The sequence below is a fragment of the Phaeoacremonium minimum genome (assembly GCF_000392275.1).
Source record: "Phaeoacremonium minimum UCRPA7 unplaced genomic scaffold PA7_03_scaffold_428, whole genome shotgun sequence".
Classification (NCBI taxonomy): Eukaryota; Fungi; Ascomycota; class Sordariomycetes; order Togniniales; family Togniniaceae; genus Phaeoacremonium; species Phaeoacremonium minimum.
In genome coordinates, this window is record NW_006921330.1 from 166,275 (window position 1) to 187,324 (window position 21,050).

General features: G+C 53.2%; 5 protein-coding genes across 5 annotated transcripts; 2 read left to right on the forward strand and 3 right to left on the reverse strand.

Moving 5' to 3' along the window:
- Positions 1–5,456: 5,456 nt before the first annotated feature.
- On the reverse strand, positions 5,457–7,211 carry UCRPA7_5718 (putative gdsl-like lipase acylhydrolase domain protein; the record flags this gene model as incomplete). The annotated part of the gene is made up of 5 exons (XM_007918262.1): positions 5,457–5,502; positions 5,556–5,890; positions 5,969–6,147; positions 6,378–6,910; positions 6,967–7,211. The coding sequence occupies 5 exons, from the start codon at positions 7,209–7,211 to the stop codon at positions 5,457–5,459; spliced, it is 1,338 nt and encodes a 445-aa protein (XP_007916453.1).
- Positions 7,212–12,074: 4,863 nt separating this feature from the next.
- Positions 12,075–13,655, reverse strand: UCRPA7_5719 (putative phd-finger domain-containing protein; the record flags this gene model as incomplete). The annotated part of the gene is made up of 2 exons (XM_007918263.1): positions 12,075–12,712; positions 12,779–13,655. The coding sequence occupies 2 exons, from the start codon at positions 13,653–13,655 to the stop codon at positions 12,075–12,077; spliced, it is 1,515 nt and encodes a 504-aa protein (XP_007916454.1).
- A 359-nt stretch (positions 13,656–14,014) lies between these two features.
- On the forward strand, positions 14,015–14,993 carry UCRPA7_5720 (putative protein sco1 protein; the record flags this gene model as incomplete). The annotated part of the gene is made up of 3 exons (XM_007918264.1): positions 14,015–14,230; positions 14,290–14,499; positions 14,562–14,993. The coding sequence occupies 3 exons, from the start codon at positions 14,015–14,017 to the stop codon at positions 14,991–14,993; spliced, it is 858 nt and encodes a 285-aa protein (XP_007916455.1).
- Positions 14,994–17,017: 2,024 nt separating this feature from the next.
- On the forward strand, positions 17,018–18,701 carry UCRPA7_5721 (putative choline kinase protein; the record flags this gene model as incomplete). Its single annotated transcript, XM_007918265.1, has 2 exons — positions 17,018–17,899; positions 17,955–18,701. 2 exons carry the CDS (start codon positions 17,018–17,020, stop codon positions 18,699–18,701), a joined length of 1,629 nt encoding a protein of 542 aa, XP_007916456.1.
- Positions 18,702–18,820: 119 nt separating this feature from the next.
- Positions 18,821–19,997, reverse strand: UCRPA7_5722 (putative had superfamily protein; the record flags this gene model as incomplete). Its single annotated transcript, XM_007918266.1, has 2 exons — positions 18,821–19,907; positions 19,978–19,997. 2 exons carry the CDS (start codon positions 19,995–19,997, stop codon positions 18,821–18,823), a joined length of 1,107 nt encoding a protein of 368 aa, XP_007916457.1.
- Positions 19,998–21,050: the final 1,053 nt, after the last annotated feature.

Here is a 21,050-nt window from a genome sequence, read left to right on the forward strand (position 1 = left end):
CCAGTAACGGCAATGGCGCCGCATACCATAGCTAGGGATAGACCCTGGCACATCTTACAAGCGTTGTCTAGTTTCCAATGTGTAACAGGCATCATTAGAGTTAGAAGGCCCTGTATTCACAATTGCCGGTTGCCCATGCGTATGCCACAAGAGTCTACCGAGGCGTTGACTTAGACAGTGCAAAGAGAAACATTTTAGATGCAAATGGAGCCCTCCTCCAGGGTGTGTGCTGGTTGCTTGCTTGCAGCCGAAGAATGTCCCCGTTTCTGGAAGACAAACCCCCAAAAAGCCCAGCCAGCGTAGGATATGACATTCCGAGATTGACGTGTCGATGCCTACTGCATTCGAACGGCGCGACCGGGTTGTCCACTGGTTCTGCTAGCGGCATCTTCTTGCTGATCTCTGTCTTCTCCTGGCCATGCTTTGCCCACCCACCTGCGTGTGGTCTGCTTGTGGAGAATTGCGACTGGGAACCAGTGAGCTTGCTTCACATCCCATCCTTTCCTTGTACAGAACAAGACCACCGGCCACCCGTCGCCCACCCGCCGCCGTTGGAAGCTTGGAATTCCCAGCTGCCGGGGGGTGGGGGTCTGTAAAGTGTACACGACCCCCCTGTCAACAGCTGAAGTCTGGCTTACATGGATGAAAGGAGAATTTATTAAACGGTGAGATTGCCTAAGGCAGGGGGCCAGAGAGTTGCACGAGTAGCATTGATCTTGAGCCTCAACGGGCGTTGACTGAGTTCAGGAGTGGCAATAGAGTTATTACCGTTTCTTGTGCATACGTCAGGTTGTGAACGGTTCGGAGTAGTATAACAGGCCGGGACATGACTATTGTGTAAGTGCTGTCTTAGATACTGCTCTAGTTCGCCCTTCAAGAGCCGGGAACCACCGTTGGCGAAGAGACAAAAGACACAACACTTCTGAGCTTGCGCGGGGCCGGGTCTTTTCGAACGGTCGTTGGGAGCAAATAGCGAAGGCCCAGCGGCGAGTACTTTCGCAAAGAGCGTACGCTTCTGTATGCGGCAATGAGTGAGGTTGACATAGTGTGATGGAACTAATGGTTTCGACGGTGGAGACGGTTCCTCCTTCGATGCCTTGGAGCCCGCGTGGCACTATTTGCTTTTTCTTGCCTCATTTCCATTCCAACTCAACTCCCTCTTCCCCCTCAAGTTCCTAGTGGCCCGTTAAGCCAGTCTTGTTCTGGTGGCTCATGGCTGTCTCACTTTGGGGCCAGCACGGCGTCCTTTGCTAGCCCTCAATATTGCTTCTTTCCTGCGGGTTCCCGCGCTAAATCAGGCAAAGGCAAAGCTCGTCGTTGTTTCTACAGAGGGCGGAGAACGGTGATGAGCCACAGAACGAGTGAAATACATGACCCCATTTCCACATTACAAAGCTGCTCGCAGCAAAGAAGCCACATACTACATCCTCAAGTAGCGCCGCTCCACTGTTATCATCGGCTGCCGGCCGCCGCCTCCACAGTAGCAACAGCAACACGCACGCACGCACGCACACACATGTGAGGATGGCTGATTACGAGGCTATTCATGTACGGCCTCGCAACGGGTTCTGCATCCGTCGCCGATGGATCGAAAGAGGGGACCCAGATTGAGTGTCCCTCCCGAGGACCCTCGATCCTGCTAGCTGCAGGTCCTATCCTGACTCGCGCGCACATAGCCGGTGTTGGCAGCGGGTCGCCGCAGTCGTCAGAAACCTGGAACTTATGAATAGAGAAACCTGCCCGCGACCTGCATTTGCACAATCTGGCTGCATGAATCCGGCAGAGGACGTGCATCTCGCAGATGGGATGTGCTGTGGGAAAACTGGGCCATCGCTTTTCCACAGCGGAAGAATGGTGGTAAGTCCGAGCCATGAGGATGTTTCCTGCATCAACAACATCATCAACAGACATCCACGAGGTGCTGGTCTCCACACACGAGGAAACATGGCCGCTGGAATGTGCGCGGTTTCCTTGACAAAATTACCGAGAGACACAGTGGCTGTCATATCAAGTCTACTGTTTCATCTCAACGCTCAACTGTCGGTTAACACAGACGTTGCACGCCACACATTCCCCACTGAGTCTACCACCAAAAATAGAGCGAGCGCGAGCCCCAGAGCTGCTACTGCTGGTCTTGTCTTGGTCTTGCACGAGATCAGATGAGACGGGGACAATTCAGGCGCATTGATGAAAGGGGCCCAGCATTCTTTTCACAACACAACACAACGTAATGCAGAGGGAAAATGGGCCAATGGCTCACCACATACTTCGCAATAAGCTGCGGTAAGAGCTGCATCCCGAGCCGATAGCTTCCTGCTTGGGCTCTGGGCTTTCAGACTCATCTGTTTAGGTCTGGTGAAGAGCTGTCATGAGACTCCAACACGTCGAAGCGAGAACCCCTCCCCTCGGGTGCTGTGCTATGCTTTGCTGTACCGCATCTGCACACTTCATCTGCACACTGCAATGCTTGCTTGGAACCCACTCTCGTTCTCGGTTACTGCGTAGAGCGCTCGGACGCTGGAAACGGCTCCTTACACCGGATCCCTGCAGAGCATCATCGAACCCTCCGAATGGGACCCTCTGGTACCCTCGCACGCCCGGGGCCTCCCCGGACGACCAGATCGACACGATCAGCAACTCAAAAAGCCTATTTTGGGGCCTGTCTCCGGGCTTGCCCTGAGCGTCACAGGGCCCCCTCCCCGGCGCCGGGACCAGCTTTCAAATCCCTTCCATATTTCAGCAGTGAGTGGGTTTCTATCAATGTGTCTCGTTCCTCGCTTACAACCCATGCAAGAGGGTTGGTTGGTTGGTTGATTGGGTGGGCTTCTTCTGTCTGTATGGAGCTGGCAACTGGCATGCTTCCATGTTTCCAATCTCCCGTTGCCCATATCTTCTTAAACTACCGGCGGACCTCCTGCGGGGCTCTCTGATGATTGTTCTAACCCCTGCCCTAGAAGCCTACACGGTAGTTTTGGTGTTGTTGTTGCATTTGCTGGTAAATGAAATGCGGGGACCGGCCAGCGTGCTTACGGTGTAGGGCGGAGGAACCAGCGTCGAATGTCTTAGGTGCGATGGTCCTGGACGGAGCCTCGTCATTTCGTTAACGTTCAGTTCCCAGAGTAGCTCAGCGCGATGCTTCGACTGCGCCCTTGTCTCGGACAATGGAGAGGAAGAGGAGAAGGGAGCCCGAGCCCCTCTCCTGAGTCCTCACTAACTCCTCGTTTGCCCTGATCGGCCGCTCGCTCCCTCGATGGTCTGGTCTGTCGTTGCGACGGCGCGCGGGTCTACCACGTTTGGGCTCATGTTTATTACAGACGGCAAGTGGAGAGATGGGCGTCGTTCACAGCCGTTAGCACCGCCATCTAGCGCCCGCCAGTTGCGATCGTCCAAGCGACATGGACGGCGGCTCTTTAGCCCCTTGCGGCTATCACTGGAGCGGCCTAGTCACTGCACAGGTAGTTACTTACCTGACCTGAGGTGACCAAGAAACTGCAAGGCCCCCAGGGCGTCCCCAATGGGGCCCTTGCAAAAGAGGGAAGGGCGGCGGCCCTGCGGGTGATAGACATTTGGCGTGCAGAGCTATTGTCGATCTGTGACGACGACCCTGTTTCAAGTGGCTGGAACCATGCCCCCTTCGTCATTGCAGTCAACCCGCCCTGGGCTAGATCCTGGCGCAGGTATGTTTGTTAGCTCGTGGGCGCCCCCCGAGCTGCACACTATTTGCAGTAAAGTGGCTTTAACACCACGCTGATCACGAACAAAGTTGCTGTGGCGTTGGAAGGAATGGAAGAAACTCCCCATCTGCTGCGCAGGTGGCGTAGGGGCCCTCTTTGCTCTGAGACATTGCAGCACACTTCAATAGTTCTGAAGAATGTGCGATGGCGTGCAAGCCGCATGTCCAACGCCTTCTAACCGTGAGCACTAACGTCACAAACTAAGTCATTGTCCGCTTGGCGGCGCTCTGTGCTGCTCAGTTTCCACTACTCTTCGTCATACGTCTTTGACTGTGCTGAGGTCGCACGGTTGCCTTAGTTACTGCTACTCTCATCGATTGTTTCCGTTGTGGGAGAATGGTGACATTGCAACGCCCACAAGCCGTGGAATGAAACAAAAGAGAGCAATGCCTGACTAGGGCTCGTTGTTGTTTAAGCTTACTGGTCTCGTGCCGCTCAGATAGCTCGCACGGATGGCGGTGTGCAAGTGCGACACTGCGACAGAGTCCTTCCAGCGGCTTGCTACTCAATGGAGAACAACAGCCGTCCCCGCCTCTCGAATTCCAAAAGGCGAAACGGTGAACATAACAACGTCCGGGCAATGGCGCAGGTCTTGACAATGCCTTCAGAAACATGCTCGGCCATCAAGCTCAGTCGCAGGGAAGAGGCCTGCCTGGCTTGTCACCTGGTCTAGTCCCTTGTTTCGTACCTTGACAGCCCTGGCTCGACGTCAAACGTCAGGAGGCTCCGGAGTTCAGTCGATCCGGAAACCATCTTTCAGCCCTGTTGGCTGGCTTTCCCTGTCGAAGATGGAACGCTGGCGTCGGTAGTTGAGGTGGCCTTTGCGTTGGCTCTTGAGTTTTGCTCAATTGATCCCAGTGCAGTTCAGATGGTCTGCGGATGAACATCGGTCTTTACATGGGCTCTCGACCAGACTGTTATTAGTTCAAGTGACTCAACCTAGGACCAACCTCCTCTCCACCCAGCAATTTCGCCACCACTCTGTTCACCAAGTCACATACCACAGTAGGGCTGGTGAGGAGGCACAGAGTTGCACCACCCGCGGCATCCTCGTGGCAGGGTTGCTCAGACGGCACCATCAGACCGGAAGGCCCCGCGTCCGAGAGGCCAAGAATAGCAACACTCAAGCAACCAGACGATCTACGAAACATCAAGCCCTGACCAGATTGCGGCAGGTCCTGGTTCGGCACGACTTGCATGAATGATGCGTTCTGATCGTTGGCAGCTCTAAAGCTTGGCCTTGCTTGACCCCTCCGCCGGGTAGGTGTCCCACGACTGGTGAACAATGCTTGTGATAGGTTACTTGAAGGCGTCTGAGGAGACCCGTCCGTTTGGACTGATGTTTGTAGACGTCATGCTTTGAGTCGATAAGACAGCTGTCTGGGCTGATAATGGTTCGCATGTTGACATTTCTGATTGGGACGATAGCTCGAGTCTGTTTCTGGTGTGGTTAGTTTGATGGTAAAGCAGGAACAGCAGGGTCTTGTTTTGTTTCAACCGGTCTTTCTGAGGGCATTCACATGATGCGTATGATAAGTGCTATCGTCTATAGACTGCGTCTGCAAGCGAGGCTGTTTCAACAATAGGACGACGGCTTGTCATTGTCATTACGAACGTCTCTTAACATCCCCTGTCATGTAGGTCATCTCATTACACATAAGTTCCCATTTGTATCTTTGAGTTCTTGTCAAGTACCTCTCTTCGTCCGATGTCAACCATGCTTCAGTAGTTGGGCTCGTCGTTCCAATATAAAGTGTCATGTTGAACCCTAATCCCTGCGTTAGTCTGTAGATTTAGGGCATACCTCGAGGCGTAACATACTCTGGTCCGGTAGCGTAGAGCAACCAATCGAACTTCAACTTTAGGAACTGGATGATATGGCTTGCAACTTTGATTGCCCCTACATCGGTAGGGTGCCATTGCGGACCAATGTCGTTGTGCTGCAAGATGCCCGTGGTATTGAAGTAATGTACGAACGGCTCTGACTTGTTGCATGCTTTGCGGGTCTTGTTGGTGGTGCCGTCGTAGACAATTGGATTGTTCAGATATTCTGGTGAGTTGAAATATTGCACAATATCATATATTTCCGTACGGAAACCGTCAGCAGAGCTGTCCGAGAAAGTATTGCCATTTTGCCAGAAGCCTAGCCATAGAGACTAAGACACAGACACAAGTGTCAGCCAACATTCTTGTAATCCAGTGAAAGTGGGAGAGATATATGATTTCATGCATACCATCAAGACCACTTGTGCCTTTGGCCAAACACCATGAACCCCTTGTATCAACTTGGTAAGGGCATCAACATATGCTTCGACGGTGACATTGTTGTATGCATTCTGGTCGTTCGTACCAATGTTGATGACAACGATATCTGCAGGCTGTTGATTCGTGAAATTCCAGGGCTCGGGGCTATCTGGATCTCATTTAGTACAAAACCCTCCCGTTGAATAAACTTCTCCGTGCTAGTGTAATTCGCCTGAAATGATGTTCAAACGATTTCCCGGTACATTGAATATCTTGAGGAAGACCTTTCTGACGTGCCAGTTGTGTATTATCTTCCTCGGTTCCGGAGATGGGGGGAGCATTTCTTCCCATTTACCCTCCATCGCGACGTCAATTGCACGAAATGAAATCGCCACTTACCTCCATACATCTGCTGCGCGCGCCAGCTGGTATCAGAAGTATAGAACCATTGATGGACTTGTCCTCTTGGATTGCCCCAACAATCCTGATCTGTAGTGCAAATGCCTGGATACGCAGTGATGCTGAACTCGGTATTCCCAAGGCCGGCGCCAATTCCATATCCAAAACCACTGAATGCCTCGTAGGTTGTATACATCCCAGATGTCAAACTGTCGCCAATGAACTCAACATTTCTTCCATAGTCTGGAATTTTGACAAGCTTCTCTCCAGATGCAACATGAACCGAGTCAATTTGTATACCGTAGGCCCAATTGGTGACTCGCAGCTCGAAGGTCATTGGATTAATTGGCCATGTCAAGTTAGAGCCCGGCGTATCAGTGGTCACGAACAGATGAGTAGCACTGGTCGTGATGTTGGTGAATGACCAATCGAGGCCGCCGATGCGGTATGCTACCAATACCCCTTGGCTCGTGTAGTTGCCGAATGTGATGGCGACCTGTTCTCCTGTATACCCGAACTTGACGCCAGGAGCGCTGACAATGAATTACTCCTCGATATTCTTCAAAGCACTGTGCTCAAATTTACTCACGCCCACCAAGATACTTTCTTAGAGTCCCAGCGACCCTTGTACGAAATCTCACTTGCGTTATTTGGATAAGTCGTGAAATCATATGTAGAAAGATCAATCTTGGTGTCTGCATAGTTCGTCTCTCTCACGTGTCCGTTTTCAAGTATGGTTCTCTCGTGAATATCATGGAGGAATTTCTTCTCATGGAATGCACCATAGACAATAGACAGTAGGCCTAGGCCAAAGACTAGATTCAACCCAAGCATGATGAAGTGTGTTTAGCGACTGGCTTAAACCGATAAAAGGCAGAATGAATACAGAAAAGAGGCATGGAATAGGAAAGCATGCCCTCCGCACATTAAATACTACATAGCGACTGGGAATTGAAGGACACTTGCTTCATGGTACCTTGACTTGGCCAGGGATAGTAGTTGTCTATGCTCCGAATTGATGGGAAATTCGTGTGTGCTGACTACTTGCAAATTTCCGAGTTGCACTTACACTGCTTCCATATGCAGGCTAATTCGTTGGCGTGATATACTTGCCCAATTGTTCATGACCCCAACTTTGTGCGATCTTGGACAGACCGCTCAGTCGGACACGGCTTCCATGCGAGTGAGGAGACGCGCGGCGAGCAACCGGGTTCTCCAAAAGCCTCTCGACTTGGGTTGCAATATTGCAGCAGCGCCCAGTAGTTCCTGCAGGAAGAGTCATGGCACACGATGATTTGGAGATGGCTTTGGGGAAGCGGAAGTGGATAGATGCCATTGATGATATCGAACAACGAGCTAACGGCTCTCCGGGACCCGCAAACAGGACGGGATGGATGGAGTTCGATGGCGGCCCGGAGCGCGTGGCTCCGCCCTCCCCATTCTCCGCTCTGGGCTAGGTTGCCGCAAACCAAACGCGGCAGTAGATTGGTGCTTTTGTCTTCAAAGGTTCTGTAATGATTTGCACTCAGCTCTCCGTGAAATGGAGTCGACAAAAGCGTTGCGTATAATGGGCTTTGACGCCGTGTTCGCCGCGTCTGCAAGGGACCATAGTGATCTGCCGCTAGGGGGGCGGCACATCCAACATTGGAGCCAAGATGTCACACTTCATTATGAATGGTACCGAGCTCTCCAGCTTGCCCGCAATTTGGCTTTCAGCGACGCGCTCTTAGCTCTGGCGGTTAACATCAATATGACGCGCTCTTAAGACTCAAGGTCTGTCTCCGGCAGCGAAGCAGCAGCAGATTGATGTGAGGAGAGCTGCCCTGATCGTCAATGAGGCTGAGGGTTGTTAGGGATCTCTGGCAGGGGCCAGCTGCAGGCGGCAAGGTGAAAGGCAACGATTTGCATGATCGGAGACCTGGCAGGGCTGGAGGACCGTTCGCTGTGCCGGGCGCCCGCGCGCGCCTTCAGATGCTCTTGGGGTTTCGATTGGGCGCTTCAACGTGCACAGTCATGCGAACCGCCGCCACCGCCGACACATCGACCGGGACCCAGGTCTCCCTCCCCGGATTTTGGTGTTGCTTTTTGTGCTGTGAGACAGTGTTGCTGATTGAGCTCCATGATAGGACGATCCGTGGTCCTGAGCAAGGGCACGCACGCGAGAGCTCACAGCTAAGCAGCTTTAGGTGCCCAGACCCGCCAGGATGTTGAGAGATAGAAGCACCCATGATATCATGGCGGCTGGTGTATCAGATACACCTGATGAACAGTCGATGATGGTGCTAGATGATGTAGTTGTACGCATGTCTGTAACGCGATTCTGATCGCCGTCGACCAGGACAAGGAAGCAAGAGCAACCCACCCACGCACCTGCTCGAATTAATTGTACGTACTGCTGAGCAGGTTCAGGTAGTATAGAAAGAGGCTGCGCTGGAAGGAACCCTATTGCTCGTCTGGTTTGGCGAGACGCCGCCGTGTAGGCGGGCCTTCCGGGGTGGTGGTGGTGGTGGTGGTGGCGGTGGTGGAGGGGAGGGCCACCGAAAAAATCCCAATTTCAACCTTTTCGGCCTGCTCTCAGACTCCAGACCGTCTTTTGCTTCTTCACATCACACATCCAACCTTGCTCCTTCACGCAGCAATCTCCTTGATTGCCGGGGCATCGCGCGTTGGCCTTTTGCTTCTTTGCTTCTCTGCGCCCTCATTATAAATCCAAGGCCCGCGCATCCTCCGTTTCCTAGCTCTTCAATTCAAGCGTGCCACAATTAGCCGAGTGATGGACCTCTTCCTCTCCGACGGCTTTGGGAACAACCACGACATCACCACGCTCTTCACACACTTCAAAGCTTCGCTTTGCGGACTTGGTTCGCCTCCTGCTTCGATCGCCTTGGATTTTCACTCTCTAGCTTCAGGTTCCCCATCCCCTGGCTGTCCGTGCAATCATTGATTTAATCCCGCGAGACGCCAAAAATATTAACCTGGGTGCTATATAATTGCTTTTTGCCTCACAAATCTACACTACGGCTGGCATTTGGCACCATTCCTGGACCAGCTGATGCAGCATCTTCTGGGAGGAAAAAGAAACCAACAATTGCCGCTATCCGCAAGCCTTTTTCCTCTATTCGCTCCTGTGTTACCAGCCCGCCGGGTAGAGCAGGAAGTTGGCGGAAGTCGCAGGTGAATTGCCAAAGCGGCACCAGGACCTCAAGGGGAATCGACTAGCCGAAGAGACATTGACCATCAGCGACGAGCGCACACACACTCACGACTTCGAGGAGCCGCCAGCCTCGGGGTATCTCCAGCAAGAGAACTCGTGGAGGGTGGGTTGCTTTGGTGCATCACTGCCGCCGTGTATCACCATCCAGAAAGTGAAGAGAGTCCCTCCATCAACTCTTGACCCTCCTCCGGCTGCCCACCACCTTCTCCTGGGCTCCGTTCCCCCCTCTTTCTTATCTGGCCGTCTTTTGAGCCAGCCCGGCTCAGGTCTTATATAAATTGCGGCATTCAATTGCGAATACTCTATCCCCTCTTCGACCGTCTCCCGCGTTTACGGACCTGCTGCAATGACCGCCATCTGTGCCTCGGGACAATGACGCTCTGCGCGTCTCATTCGCCGCCGCCTGCGCACTCATCGTTGTCGTCGTCGAAGCCAGTGCACACCGAAGCCTTCGCCACGTCCTCCTCCGCCGCCGCCGCCGTTCCTGGCTACCCCGCAATTGTGTCCTCCGCTTCCGAGTCCGTCGTACCGTAATACCCTACGATCAACCAGTCGCATTGCGCATCCCGGTGGTGCTTCGTCCCCTGGAGGGACTCAATCCTTCTCTCTAGTCTAGCTTCTCGCCCGCTAGCTCCTCACGACGCCGGCGACACCACCCTATTACCCATCACCATGTCCTCGACCCAGACTAATGCGGTGCGGGACACGGATCTGGGTCTATCCACAGATGAGATCAACATCTTGCGCCAAGCGCAGGCGCAAGCAGCTGGTGGATCGAATTCGTCTCGAGCAGCAAGTCGGGCTTCTTCTCAAGGTCTGCTTCTACTCGACAGCAATTCTCTCGCCCAGCTCGGCCGGCACTTCGATCGACTCATGCAACATATCCAGGAGCGGCTCGAATACCTCAGCGAACAGTCCCAGATTGTCACGATGCAGGTGTATGACCAAGCTGGCAATATAGTGGATAACGCTGATGCCGAGATTGCCCGATACCACCGTATTATCCAACAGATTGACGAACTCGAGCTCGACTACGATCGTATTCGACATATCCGCGACATTGTAAGGGACTTTCGGCAACGGGCGCAGAACATGGAGCGGGAATTGGAACGGTCAGAACAAAGCTCCTCGAGGAGTCATCACTCATCCTCAAGACACGGACATTCCTCGTCGAAACACGGGCATTCGAGCTCGCGTAGCCATCGGCATTAACTGAGCTGAGTGGTCAAGAGGATATGGGCCATTCGGGAGTTGAGATCACAAGAATGAAGACTGCAAAGTCAGGGGGAGTTCCCTCATTAAATTGGGAGCAAGAAATGTTTGTACAATGAAGCAAACATTATGAGGAGGGCAAACAAAAAATCACTTAAACGGATTGGTAGAAACATCTGGTCACACGACCGTTATTGGAGCACAAAATACGTCTGGAAGAAGCATGCTGGAAGATGGGCAGCCTACCTGGCAGCGGGAACTCACAGTACCGCGGGTTGCCACAAAGTCAATCCAGAAGCTTTACAACGAGAGCGATTGTTGCTCTCACGGTCCCTCGAGGCCGAAATTGGGCATGACATAATATTGTGGTCATGCTTTTACTTCGCGATGGACGGTCGGGCGAACTCTTTCCCCACGGTTATCTATCAAAGATTCAATGAGCCTCACGGCTGGACAAGATGGAAATAGCCTCACGGCTTTGTTGACGAAATCTCTTGGCGTTGGTCTGATTTATACTTTGCAGATATTCTTTGCGTTTTATATCTGTCTGTATCAGGGCCGGCGGCTTCTTTTCATGTGTCATTGCCATTCTACTTTCTCAGCAATCGATATCCCCGTCGCGCATCAATTCTGGCACGAGCCTTTGAGAATACCCCCGAAAACAAAAATTGAACTGTTGGGATGTTTGTGTTTTGGATATTGGAATGATCTGGAGTATTATTATATTGTACCTTTTTTTTCTGCCCACCATATTTAGCAAGTTTGTTACAACTAGTCATCGAACTGGCTCTTCACGGCACGCCCCGCTATACCGGCTTGGAAATATATTCTGCTTGACGAAGTCTGGGAGTCGGACGAAGGGATCGTAGGCAGGAGCCCAATCATTTATGCCTCGATATGCACAGGGTTCTCTAAATGCGACCTCTTCACGGGCTATTAGTTAGACGCCCCTTGTGAGAGTAACCTCGGGTGCCTCCTTTAGATTCAGATATGAATTGTACGATTTATGATGAGAAGTACTTCTGCACAGGTTGAGTGAAAAGTTATGGGGTCTTGTATGCCACATGGGCACAGAATCCCGAGCCTATCTAGCTGTCCGAGTTTTGACCTTAGACTTCGTTCCAATCATACAACATTTGCCTTCCTGAACGCCACTGCTTGGAAATCATGCCGCCCCTCCGTCAGTCCGCCGGTCCATGCTGAAGAATACACACAGTTGTAGAGAAAGAGTGCAGGGGATGACATGCTCACATCCCGAGCCAGGTAGTACCTCAATCCATCATGTCCCGGTCGCTGTCATCGCTCCCAATGACCTCGACGTGGTTCTGCTCGCGCTTCTTGCGGTAGAAGCGCGTGGCAGCGGCGTCGCGCACGCGCGTCTCGGCGTCGAGCTTCTCCTTGGCCTGCGCCGCCAGCTCCTTAATGCTGTGGCGGCAGCCCTTGGTGAACAGCGCGTGCCAGCCGGCGTGCGGCTTGCAGCGGCGCTTCTCGCACATGCCCGCCGTCAGCGGGTGGTCGAGCGCCTTGTAGTCGTCCTTGCTGTCGGCGGCCTTGCCGAAGCTGGCGTCGCGGCCGCTCGCCGCCAGGTGCGGCAGGTCGACGTCCAGCTTGCCCGCCTTGAAGATGGCCTCGCCGCGCGGGCTCTGCAGGAAGGCGGCGAACTGCGCGGGCGCGCCGACCACGTCGAGCCGCACGTCGTAGCCGCACCCGTCGGACTCGAGCTTGCCGGCCGAGATGGCGGCTTTGCGGCGGTCGCTGGCCATGTCGAGGAGCTGTTGCATCTTCTTGTTGAGGACGATCTCCTCCGCGAGCATGTAGCGCTCTGTCGCAGATGCGTTGAGGAAGGAGGACTCCTCTTCTGTTAGGGCGGAGTTTGCCTCAGGTCGACTCCAGAAGTCGGGAGGTACGCCTAGAGATGTGGTGAGCAAGACTTGATGTGAGGGTGAAAGGAAACCTGAGAATTTAAAGAGCATACCGAATGGAGCATCGCCCAACTTCCAAGTCGATCCTTGATCTCCAGACGGTTTGGTAGGTGCTTTGTTAAGAAGTCCCATGAACTGCTCTCGCGTGAGGCCGTCATTCTTCTTATTGGAATCGCGATCGCGCGGGAGACTGGCGACGAGCTGCTCCCACCACTCCTCTGCATGCCTGTCACTGCAAAAGACGCTGGGTTCCGCAGCATTATAGACGCGTGCAACGTTCTTGCAGCCCTCGAGAGAGCAGGTCTTCTTGTATCGTGTCATGTTCCTTTTGCCGTCGGTGCAGTTAGGACAGACGTAGCGTTGGATGAGTGTCTCGCCAATCGTCTTATCAAGATTGACGCAGTCACCGTGAAACCAGTCCTCACAGACATCGCACCCGATCATCCACCGGTGGTCGTCTGGCCCACGGCAAATGCAGTAGGGGCCATGATCTGACTCCTCGTCTGCGTCGGAGCCGTCATCGCTATCCCCTGCTGCTGAGCTCGCGGCCTTCGCAGCGGACGCCGAAGCCGTCGAGCCTTTCCTCGCAGCCTTGGCAGCCTTCTTGCTGCCAGACTTGCGCTTCTTCACCAGGGCGGCAGTGCCCTTCTTCTTGGTCTTGGGACCAGTCGTAGAATCGACCATCTCAACGTCTTCCTCGATGGTTTGCTTGGCCCTGTCTGGACTTGATGGAGCAAACGGATTTGAGAAGTGAGAGGTTCCAAGTTTTGGTGGAGGTGGGGCATCATCTTCCATGAGATCCATCCTATCACTGTCCTCGTTGGCCTCTTTTTTGATTATCTTGCCACCATTGACGATGCCGCCATCCGCCGCCTTTGAGTCTTCCATGCCGGGCTGCTCTGTGAAATAGGCATCTGAGTATGGTTCCATGAATTGCCAAGCCACGCAGAAATCCTGACTCGACAGCAATGCAATCAACAAAGCCCACAAAGGATCAGATATATGAGTTCTTAGATACTCATGATAAGAATTCTTTTCACACCAAGTATTCTTGGTGTATTCTCTTGCAGCCTTCACATGAGTTAAGGGAGTTGAGTGAGCAGGGGTCAACAGCGCTAAAATCTGCGGTCCGGATTAACCCCCTGTAGGTTATCGGAGTTAATCCGGTTAGCGGTTAGCGCAACTTATTTGATTGTATAGCTCTTTCAGTCTCATGAGATTTCTAGAGCTCGACACTCCATCCCAATTATTGTCAATTTGACTTGACCAGCCAAACCTAGGAGCCAAAGATGTCGCGATCACTTGCGCCGTCGAAGTCCTTCCTCAAGACTCTTGGGAACCTCGAGTCTCGACAATGTCATCGATTCCTGTCCTCCACCCAGAGCTCACCCGCAAGGCGACCGGCAGCTCCGCGAGCATGCGAGCTACAGCGACACCAGCCCTTGGTGCAGAAGCGATTTAGATACAAAACAGTTGAGGAGGCAAAAAGTCGATATCGGTCAGGAGTATGGATACTATCACCCGAAACAGGCCACTGAGCGCCGGCTGACATTTACGATCACAGCCGTTTTCCTGGAGAGCCGGTGTCCTCTTCGTCCTAACCGGCGCAGGCCTCCTGTGGTACTTTGAGCACGAGAAAGAGCGCATGCAGCGCAAGCGAGTGGCTGAGGCTACCAAGGGAGTTGGCCGACCGAAAGTTGGAGGGGCGTTCGACCTGATTGATCAGAATGGGAAGACGGTGACTGACCAGGACCTGAAGGGAAGATACTCTTTGGTACGTTGATGGTCCTACGTGCTATGGTGGTGGAGCTCGAGCTAATATGATGTGCGAATCAGATGTACTTTGGCTTCACACACTGCCCCGATATCTGCCCCGAAGAGCTCGACAAGATGGCGACGATGTTCGATCTGGTGGAGAAGGAGAGGCCTGGTGCCCTGAACGGCGTCTTCATTACATGCGATCCGGCGCGAGACACACCGAAAGAGATGAAAGAGTACCTTAATGAGTTCCATCCCAAGTTCATCGGATTGACGGGCACCTACGAGCAGATCAAGGCAATGTGTAAGGCATATCGAGTGTACTTCAGTACGCCAAAAGAAGTAAAACCGGGACAGGATTACCTGGTGGACCACAGTATCTACTTCTACCTGATGGACCCTGAGGGTGATTTCGTCGAGGCACTGGGGCGACAACATTCTCCGCAGCAAGGTGCTAAGGCAATCCTGGATCACATGAAGGACTGGAAGGGCAATTGGAAGACGGAGTGATGTATTGCGCCGAATGCTGGCTCTCCTCTCAAAAGATCTTGTGCTGTACTCTAGCTGTACAACAGTTGTATAACCTCTACTTTGGCCAATGAAGGAAGGATATGGACTATGAAACTGGCCATAGACAAAATTACAAGCCACTCAGACACGCAACTTCGCATTGGCGGTCTGCTGTTATGATCAGCCTTGCATGATTAAGTGTTACCTCAGTCCCGCTCTGTAGGGCTCTCAATCGCAGGGGTAAATAGATGCCATGGCACCTGTCTCACAGGGCATTGGTTCCTCATAACACGGCCTCGCTTGTACCTGAATTATTTCATACCTCGTCATACGGGACAAGTCTGCACCATGCGCAAAGTCCATTCATGCCAAGGGCCCCGGCTGTAACAACCAAATTCCAGACCGAGAGCCGCCGTCACGAGGTCATGAAAACTGGATTTCCTTGGACGATGATAAGCTGGCCCAAGGGGACGGATGCGTATCCAGCGGCGTGTCCAGCGCTAAGCTAGGGGTTACGTCACAACCTTGACGGGCCCAACCGCGGGAATTTGTGGCGAGTGCAGGGAGCCCAGCGCACCCCACCACCCACACAAAACCAAGCAAGCATATTCTGGTGTGTGCGCCTGGCTGTGGCTCTCCTCATGCACCCGCCCAATGCAGGCATTCCTGACCTGAGAGGACGATCTTACTGGGCACTTCAGCTGAGTTGAGGTAGGGATAAGACTGCCTACGTACTTGCTACGGTTAGATAAGGGTCTTGTCCTGCGGCTATGTACTCGTCCCAACCTTATTTCCTGTTTCGTACAATATCCACAACCTCCCTGGACCCTTATCTCTGACCTCTTCTCTTGTCTCTGTTCAATACTCTCTTCACCAAAGACGCTTTACCACCCACACCAATACGCACAAACCTACCAAAAGAACATACTACTGGGAGTAAAGGTAGATCCGAGAAGACTCGTCGTACCGGCCCAGTGCTGTCCTGAGAGCCAATCGACCCGCCGTCACGATGTCTCCTCCAACACCGGCGAGCTCAGGCACGCCGTTGCGGTCTGCAATGAAGACCGATGATGAAGCCACCAGAACACCACCCTTGAGCGGTGGAGGCAAAGGTTTGTTTGTCCATCCATTTGGTAATTCCCATGACCAACCATTCAGGCACTCTGGCGGTGTGCTTGCGTTCTTCCGGTCCTATATTTTCCCAACCGTCAAAGGAATAGGCTCATGAGTTCTTGTAAATCAGAGAATGACTGGCTGGGGAAGTGTGACTAACGGACTCATATTGACAATATTAGAGCCGAGGGAGGATAGTCAGTCACTGTCTGTATTATGGCATTACAAGCTGTTGTGCTGGCCTATGTACTGATTCACACTCATGCATCAAACTCATAGACCACTTTGACTCAATCACTAACTGATAAATAGCTGTGCAAATCGCAGAGCCAGAACCTACGCCACCTGAGGAGCCTCTTCCCAAGAAGCAATTCCCCGCGAGCCTCGCAAAGAGGCTCAGTGGCAGACCTCCCATGTCATCCCCAAGCTCTTCGCGAGCTTCAATCCTGAGTCAAGGCAGCCTAGAAGCACTCAGTGAGACTCTGGCTACTGCCTCGCCATCTCATGCTTCAGAGAGCACAGATCAGCTACAATCGCACCACTCGCGCCATCGCATTGATCATGCATCCCAAAGACTCCTGGCTCAAGTTGCCGAGTGGATCCAGCACGAGAAGACCAAGAGAGAAACCAGGAAGCCTAAGAAGCACCACTATCACTCTCGACGAAAGTCCAAGTCACCGCCTGCAGAAGAGTCTGCAAAGGCAGAAGAGCCACCGGTGGGGCACCATAGATCTGCATCGATCAGCTCGCAGTCTAGTGAAGTGTCCCTTGACCGTCTTCAGCGCATTCTCGACGACAGTATGGCTGCTTTGGGGCTCAAAGAGATTCCGCATTATAGTCCGAGACTAGGACGTCGATTATCTGGCAGGTTGAGGAAACATCATCACAGGCCATCATTGGTGTCGTCACGTATGCAGTCATCCGACACGGAGTATGTCGATGGGGACGTGGTTGTACCGAGCACAGATGCTGTTCTTGACAACTCCAAGACTATGAACTACAGTGGCGGACAGGCGGTTTCAAGCGACGCGGTCTCGATTTCCAGCCGACGAGAAGACAAGGACAAGCAGGCCTGGGTCGTTTTCAAGAACGAGATCATCCGTCTCGCACATACGCTGAGACTGAAAGGATGGAGGCGGGTGTCTCTGGACAGTGGTGAACAGATATCGGTCGAACGTCTCAGCGGAGCTTTAACCAACGCTGTGTATGTCGTCTCCCCTCCTGCCGATGTAGTCAAGCAAAGCACCGCAGATGGCAAAAAGGCTCCTCCAAAGCTACTGCTCCGAGTATATGGTCCTCAAGTGGAGCACCTCATTGACCGAGAGACTGAGCTTGGTGTCTTACGACGGTTAGCAAGGAAGAAGATTGGACCCAGACTGCTGGGAACATTCACGAACGGTCGGTTTGAGCAGTTCTTCAACTCTACGACTTTGACCGCCTCAGACATCAGGGAGCCAGAGACTTCAAAGCAAATTGCGAAGCGTATGCGGGAGTTGCACGATGGAATCGAGCTTCTGGAGAACGAGAAAGACGAAGGACCTGCGGTCTGGAAAAACTGGGACAAGTGGCTTAAGAGCGCAGAAGAGAGAATCACAGCCCTTGACGAACGTATGATTTCTGGGAAACTTGGCCCGGTCCGTGGACCTGATGACGCATGGAAAACTAGAGGGTTGATTTGTGGCGTCGAATGGCATGTGTTCAAGGGTATGGTGGAAAAATATCGCAAGTTCGTAGAGGAGCAGTACGGCGGCCGGAAAGCAATACGCGAACGGCTAGTATTTGCTCATAATGATGTAAGTTACCTCTTGATACCTTGAGATCTTACCAGACTAACCCATTGGTTTCAAGGCGCAATACGGCAACATTCTGCGGCTCCGACCCGACGACGAGAAGTCGCCACTGATGCAGCCTGCCAACGAGCACAAGCAGCTTGTCGTTATCGACTTCGAGTACGCATCCGCTAATTGCCCGGGCCTAGAGTTTGCGAATCACTTCACGGAGTGGACGTACAACTATCATAATCCCGTTGCACCATGGGCATGCGATACGACTCGATATCCGACTCTTGAGCAACGGCATCGCTTCATCAAGGCCTACGTCGACCACCGTCCGCAATTCCCTCACTCTAATTCGACTCCCAACCTGACTCCACTTGCGACGCCAACGCTGCACACCGCTGCATCGTCAAGCTCCATCGTCGAGTTCATGCTCGACGCACGCGTACCGCCCGGCGGCTGGAAGGAAGAAGAGAAGCGACAGCAGGACCAGGCCGAGGCACGCGTGAAAGAATTGCTGGACGAGACCCTGCTGTGGCAAATCGCCAACAGTGCGCAGTGGGTGGCGTGGGGTATTGTCCAGGCCAAGATCCCAGGATTCGACGGCGCAGACGAGTCTGGATTCGCCGAGGAGGTGACTGCTGAGGAGCCTGGTGCTGCTGTCAACACGACCGAAGAGGAAGAACCCGAATTCGACTACCTTGGCTACGCCCAGGAGCGGGCGTTCTTTTTCTGGGGAGACTGTGTTGCAATGGGCTTGATCAAGAAGGAGGAGTTGCCTGAAGAGCTACAGAGTCGACTCAAGATCGTTAACTACTAGTGATTTGGCGAAGTCCATGATGTACCACAGATCTAGAGGTGTAATACAAATAATGAGGGCCATGCCTTCAATTAATCTATATAGGTGACATTAACGGTCTATACGACGCTGGCTTCGATCTACTGGCCTCCTCTCCATTTCTCTCTTTCCAGCGCCCACTGTACAGCCGCCTTGACATCATCAACAATCACCTTTGGCTCATGCAGCATCTCGCCTCGTTCTGGACTCCAGACCCCAGTGCGCACCAAGATCGAGTACCACTCCGTCCCGTCGTCGCTGCGGAAGTCATTGGCGCCCGCAATGTCGCTTTCCGGGTTGTCGCCGACCATGTACACGGCGCCTAGGGCCCCGACCCGACTCGCGTCGTGGCCTTGCTTGGCCAGGATGTCCTTCCGGTAGGCGTTGAGCACGCGCTCCGCATAGCTGTACGTGCTGCTGTAAGGCTTGCCGATGCTTGTCCGGACCAGCTCGTGCTTCCCGCCCGTGACCCGGCTCCACACGCCGGCAACGGCCGCCTGGAATGCGCCCTGCCCGAAGCGCGGGAGGTGGTAGCCCGTGCTCCACAGGAGATCTGCGTTACTGAAGAAGAGCGCCGGCTGGCCGTCCTGCTGCCATCCGCCATTCTTCAGCGACGCATCGCCGTTCTTGGTCGAGTATGTACCCAGATACCCCTGGCGCGAAAGCAACATGTCGGAGATGAGCTGGATGTCGAGCGCCCAGTCGCGCGGATCGTTGAACACGAACATGGCATCAATCTTGAGCGCTTCCTCCTCCTTCATCCCCGTGCCCGGCTGGTAGATCGGCTTGGGGAGGGGCTGCGCCGTCTTGGCGTAGACCTCCTTCATCAGCGGGTCGAACGGCCACACATCCGGATATGCCATGAGGATGTCGGCGGGCGTGACGACGGACTTGAAGCCGTAGCTCTGCGCGATTGTCCGGGCTTTGTCAGCGTTGGAGCCCGTGACGAAGATGGTCTTGTCGGTCAACTTGGTGGTCAACTCCTGGAAAGGCGTATGCGACTGGACGAAGTTGTCCGTGGTGAGCGACACACCGAGCTTGGATGATAGATCGGCCACGCGCTCGGACTCATGCTTGCCACCGCCATTGGTTAAGAGGATGAATGGGATGTTGTGGTCCTGTAGATATTGTAGAGACTCAGTCGCGCCAGGAATCGGCTTAGCGACATGCAGGAGGACACCATCGATGCTGTGGCAGATATTAGCTTTGATCGGAAGGAAGACGAACTTAGAGACGGAGTCGAAATATAGTGTGGCACGAAGAGTCCAAGACTCGCATGCTGCAAACCACTCGTGTAGGTTCAATAGAGATATAAACAGCCCATGACTTCACACTGCGACATAAGGGGTTCAGTGAGCTATTACTCACTCAAACGCGAAAGCGAACGACGGAGGCTCTGCCGTCTCCGGTGACGGCCTCTTGGTGCTGAAATCACGGGCGACACCTAGAGCATTGCCATCAAGTCGTCTTAGTGACACTGAGGACCGCGTCGGCCGGTTGTATGACAGCTTCCTGTGCGACTCTCGTCCTCCGCCCACCCTGCTCAGTACAGCTGCTTGTGGCCCCCACGTTTTTGATGCCAGCGAGACAGTGGTCCGCGGCGGCGCTGCTAGCCTCATCCAAGATATTGAGGCCCTCATTCTGAAGGCTCATCAAATATGTCTCAATGCATGAGAGATTCGTCTGCGCTGAAACTCTGCAAAAGTCGCTATCGGTAGATGATGACTGAGATAAGAACAGTCTGCTGGAAGATTGTGGAACCCGTGAAATGGGTCTGCCACAGCAGTAGCGGGATCGGCAGGGACCAGCGGGGAGCGGGGCGGGTGACACACCAGCAGAAACCTCAGGGGCCTCTCATCCATGATACTTTAGACAAAATCATGTGAAATGTACGAGAGGAAAGAGTGAAACAATGGAATTCATCGATTAAAATCTAGAGATCTCAACAGACATTGTATTACATACCAGTCAGGGTCCAGCATGTGATCTTCAACCATCTCATAGAAGGCACAGGCAGTGCGGCTCAGTTGGAATGTATGATCATATCACTCAGATGCTGACACTGACACACATCACCCAACCCATGGAATGCAAAAGCCTGGCTGATATGCCATTGTTTTATTCACTATAAATACATGAATCCATCCATGTTCAGTCCCAGAATCCATCCTCTCTATTTATGAGTGCCCTACCCTGCCAAAAAGTGAAGAGAAGAGTAAAGGTCGGTTGTCAATTGACAGTTCTATGACAGAACAACCGGACTGTCAAGAATTCTTGCTCAGCTCAATTGCAGTGTCATGATTATTCGAGAGATGAGCTGTGGTTTGCGAA